This window comes from Bison bison, unplaced genomic scaffold, assembly GCF_000754665.1.
Source record: "Bison bison bison isolate TAMUID 2011002044 unplaced genomic scaffold, Bison_UMD1.0 scf7180017864458, whole genome shotgun sequence".
Lineage (NCBI taxonomy): Eukaryota > Metazoa > Chordata > Mammalia > Artiodactyla > Bovidae > Bison > Bison bison.
In genome coordinates, this window is record NW_011495020.1 from 7708033 (window position 1) to 7712050 (window position 4018).

At 42.7% G+C, this 4018-nt stretch overlaps 1 protein-coding gene across 8 annotated transcripts in view; it reads right to left on the reverse strand.

Annotated features, from left to right (window-relative positions):
* FIP1L1 (factor interacting with PAPOLA and CPSF1) overlaps positions 1-3750 on the reverse strand; it is a 68156-nt gene extending 64406 nt beyond the window's left edge. For 7 of the 8 annotated variants that reach the window (XM_010859705.1, XM_010859700.1, XM_010859703.1 and 4 more), the window contains exon 1: positions 119-448. In XM_010859705.1, the coding sequence (XP_010858007.1) occupies positions 119-203 (85 nt within the window). In that variant the 5' untranslated portion in view covers positions 204-448. Of the gene's footprint in view, positions 1-118; positions 449-3629 lie in introns of those variants that run through there. The other variant, XM_010859704.1, reaches the window with a different exon arrangement.
* Positions 3751-4018: the final 268 nt, after the last annotated feature.

The following is a 4018-nucleotide window of genomic DNA, read 5'->3' on the forward strand; positions in this document are numbered from 1 at the left end:
AGCTCCGCACGAAAGGCCGCAGGCGGCGGCGTGAGGGGCCCGGGACGCCGGCAGTTTGCGGGTCGGGAAGGGAAGCCTGAGAGAACCCGGGAAAGAGAAGGGACAGGAAGTTCCGTACCGCCATAAAGCCACTCTTCCTCCTCATCCCCTCCGGTCCCGCCGCTCAGCTCCGACACTAGGCGCTCGACCTCGCCGGCCGACATGGCCGCTCCGAGCACAACTTAAGCGCGGTGATCAACAGCCCCCTCCAACCCCTTCCCCTGCCTCGCTGACCAGGGGCTCGAGAGGGGCGCGAACCCGCCGACGAGCGGACGAAGGAAGCACGAGACTGAAATCCAGGGCAGACAGCCGCGGAGGCGGCAAAGCAGACGACTCCGGCGCCCTCCGCCCGCGCACGCGCAGCAGCGCCAAAACGGCGCGGCGTCTCTAGGTGGCTTCACTTCCGCGGCGGCGGCCACCTGAGTCTGGTTGCGCATGCGCATCGTGTCAGGCCCCGCCCCCCACGGGATTCCCCTCGGCCTTTTAGCATGGCTTTCTCTCCTGACGTTCTACGTTGGCTAGAATTCTCCTCCCCCAATGTCGACTCTCATCGCTTGTGTTTCTACTGCTGAAGAGTACACCATTGTCTTTCTGGCTTTGATGCCTGCATTCTGTTCTCTACCTGTTTTGTTTTTCTAAATCTTCTGAAAAGCGTTTCATTTTTCACTTGTTATCAGAAGTGATATAAAATCGTTATCCTATCAGTCCCTGTTTCTCATTAGAGAAGAAATCTAAATCATGCTCACTTTCTTGAAAAATTAGTTTTAACAGCAAACAAAAGTCAAAAAAAATCAAGAATGCGTTTTCCTTGTCAAAAAGAACTCATCCACTACCCTGGTTTCCAGAAGTAGGTCTTGTTTTTCTGTTTGAGGTGCAGCATTATGAAATTTTAAATTCCAATAGTTGCTTCAAATATATCGTTGTGGAAGAACCTGAGATTAATGAGCCTTAAAGTGTACAACATTCAGAAACATTTCAACATTCAGAAAACTAAGATCATGGCATCAGGTCCCATCACTTCCTGGCAAATAGATGGGGAAACAGTGGAAACAGTGGCTGACTTTGTTTTTGGGGTCTCCAAAATCACTACAGGTGGTGATTGCAACCATGAAATTAAAAAATGCTCGCTCCTTGGAAGGAAAGTTATGACCAACCTCAGTTCAGTCGCTCAGTCGTGTCGGACTCTTTGCAACCCCATGAACTGCAGCACGCCAGGCCTCCCTGTCCATCACCAACTCCCGGAGTTCACTCAGACTCACGTCCATCGAGTCAGTGACGCCATCCAGCCATCTCATCTTCTGTCATCCCCTTCTCCTCCTGCCCCTCAATCCCTCCCAGCATCAGAGTCTTTTCCAATGAGTCAACTCTTCTCATGAGGTGGCCAAAGTATTGGAGTTTCAGCTTTAGCATCAGTCCTTCCAATGAACACCCAGGACTGATCTGCTTTAGGATGGACTGGTTGGATCTCCTTGCAGTCCAAGGTACTCTCAAGAGTCTTCTCCAACACCACAGTTCAAAAGCATCAATTCCTCGGTGCTCAGCTTTCTTCACAGTCCAACTCTCACATCCATATATGACTACTGAAAAAACCATAGCTTTGACTAGATGGGCCTTTGTTGGCAAAGTAATGTCTCTGCTTTTTAATATGCAATCTAGGTTGGTCATAGCTTTTCTTCCAAGGAGCAAGCATCTCAATTTCATGGTTGCAGTCACCATCTGCAGTGATTTTGGAACCCAAGAAAATAAAGTCTCTCATTGTTTCCATTGTTTCCCCATCTATTTGTATGAGCAGTATGAAAAGACAGGGGGATATTATTTAGCCTAAAAAAAAAAAGGAAATTCTGGCACATGTTATAACATGGAGAAACTTTAAGGATATTACTAAGTGAAACAAGTCAGTCACAAAAAGATAAATATTATATAATTCAGTTTATATAAGGGACCTAGAATAGTCAACTCATAGAAACAGAAAGTAGAATGGTGGTTGCTGGGGTAGGGGGGACTAGAGAATTGTTAGTAGAGTTTCACTTTCAGCAGACAAAAACGTTCTCAATATTGGTTGGAAAACTCTGAAAATACTGAACTGTGCACTTAAAAATGGTTAAGATGGTAAATTTCATATATTTTGCCACGGTTAAAAAAACAGAAACTAAAACATGTCCCAATCAAATTCAGTATATTTATTCTCCAATCTGCTTTTCCACATCTCAGTTACTGCCACTTACTAGTGACCCACATAGAAAGCTGGCCATTAATCTGTGATTTTCTCTCTGCCTCTTCCTTTGTCAATCTAGTTACCTGAATTGTGTCTCTATCTTAACATTTCTTCATAAATCCCAGACTATCTACTCCCTTTATTAGTAGTATTCTTATGTACTGTTTTCCATAGGTATTGCTGTTACCTTTTTCTAGCTGCCCTTCCTGCCCTAAATCTTACGCCATTCAAATTATTTTCCATTTAGAATATTTTTTCCCCTAAACTGAAGGTGTGAATAAATGTTTCTGCTCCTAAAAAAACATTCAGGTCCTCCATATTGGTGGGTTCCACATCCATGTATTCAACCAACTTTGGATAGAAAACATTTGAAAAGAAAATCAGAAAGTTTCAAAAAGCAAAACCTGTATTTGCTGTGTACCAGCAGCTATTTACTTAGCTTGTACATCATATTTACAAACATTTACATAGCACTTACATTGTATTAGACATTTCAAGTAATCTAAACCTGATTTAAAGTGCACAGTGCATAGGTTATATGCAAATATTACAGCATTTTATATAAGAGATGAGCATATGGTATTTTGTTATTTGTAAGATGTCGGGGCAGGGGCTGTACTGGAACCAAACTTCCAGCATAGGGTTACCAAGAGAAGATTGTACTTTAATAGCTCCCCATTGGCTGCTACTATTTAGAATACGGAAATAAGACTTACTCTAATATAGTCCATTATTTTCTATATCCTAGCTCCTATTTCTTCATGGGCCTCTCTTTAAAGAAGACACTCAAGCCACAGTAAACCATTGTAGCTCCAAAGAACATATTGTAAGGTTTCATAATTCTGTACCTTTGTTTACGCTTCACTCTTTGCTTGGGCTGCCAGGAATGCCTTTCCTCATCCTGTACACCTGGTTAACACCTGGTTTTCTTTGAAGACAAATAAAAACATGTCCTATATGAAACTTCTTCTGACCACTTCCCTTTTTCCTTTGCTTAGAGTTTATTTTTCCCACTTTATAGCTCAAACTTAAAAAAAAAAAAAAGCTTCTGTAATGTTTTATTGCATTTGCTTGCTTTACTTGTGTGTGTTAGGGAAATTAAGTCTTGTTCAGGCTTCAGAAAGTAGGACAAAAGGCCTCTGACCAACTTTTAACCTGCCTGCACCCTGTCTGAACTATGAGCCTGCCTGCAAGCACACCAACTGTTACCAGCAAGTCAAGCAGCTCCTTAGATAAGAAAGGGAGTGGGTCTTAGACTTTCTTGAGCCCCTGGGGGCTTAACTAGTGCCCGCAACTGACAATGATATTAGTTTTCGGCCTGGGATTATAAATGGGAGCCCGCCTCCACCCCTCAAACTGTAATCTGAAGTCTCACCCATGGAGTGGACGCACTGCCCAGGACCCTTTTCCAAAATGGGACTCCAGATTGCTGTTACTCAGGACTTCCCAGTGCTGTTCAAGTCGGGATGTAGGTTTTGACCCAACTCGGTGATGTTTATGCCGTTACTCTCTCTATTGTTTCTATTTCTTTTCTTGTAATGATTGTATATTGAAATTAAGTTAAATATTAACTCTTAAATTAAAAATTGTTTATTTTGTGTTTAATAAGTGGTTTCTTTTGTTAATGAATCCTTTGCACCTAAAACGAAAGTAAAACTTTTGCCAAAACAGTGTGAGTCCTTTTACTTCAGGTTATTTTGAAGGCAAGGCTGTGGATCACTTCTATCTAAATCTTCAGTGCCCAACACAATGTATGGAATATTG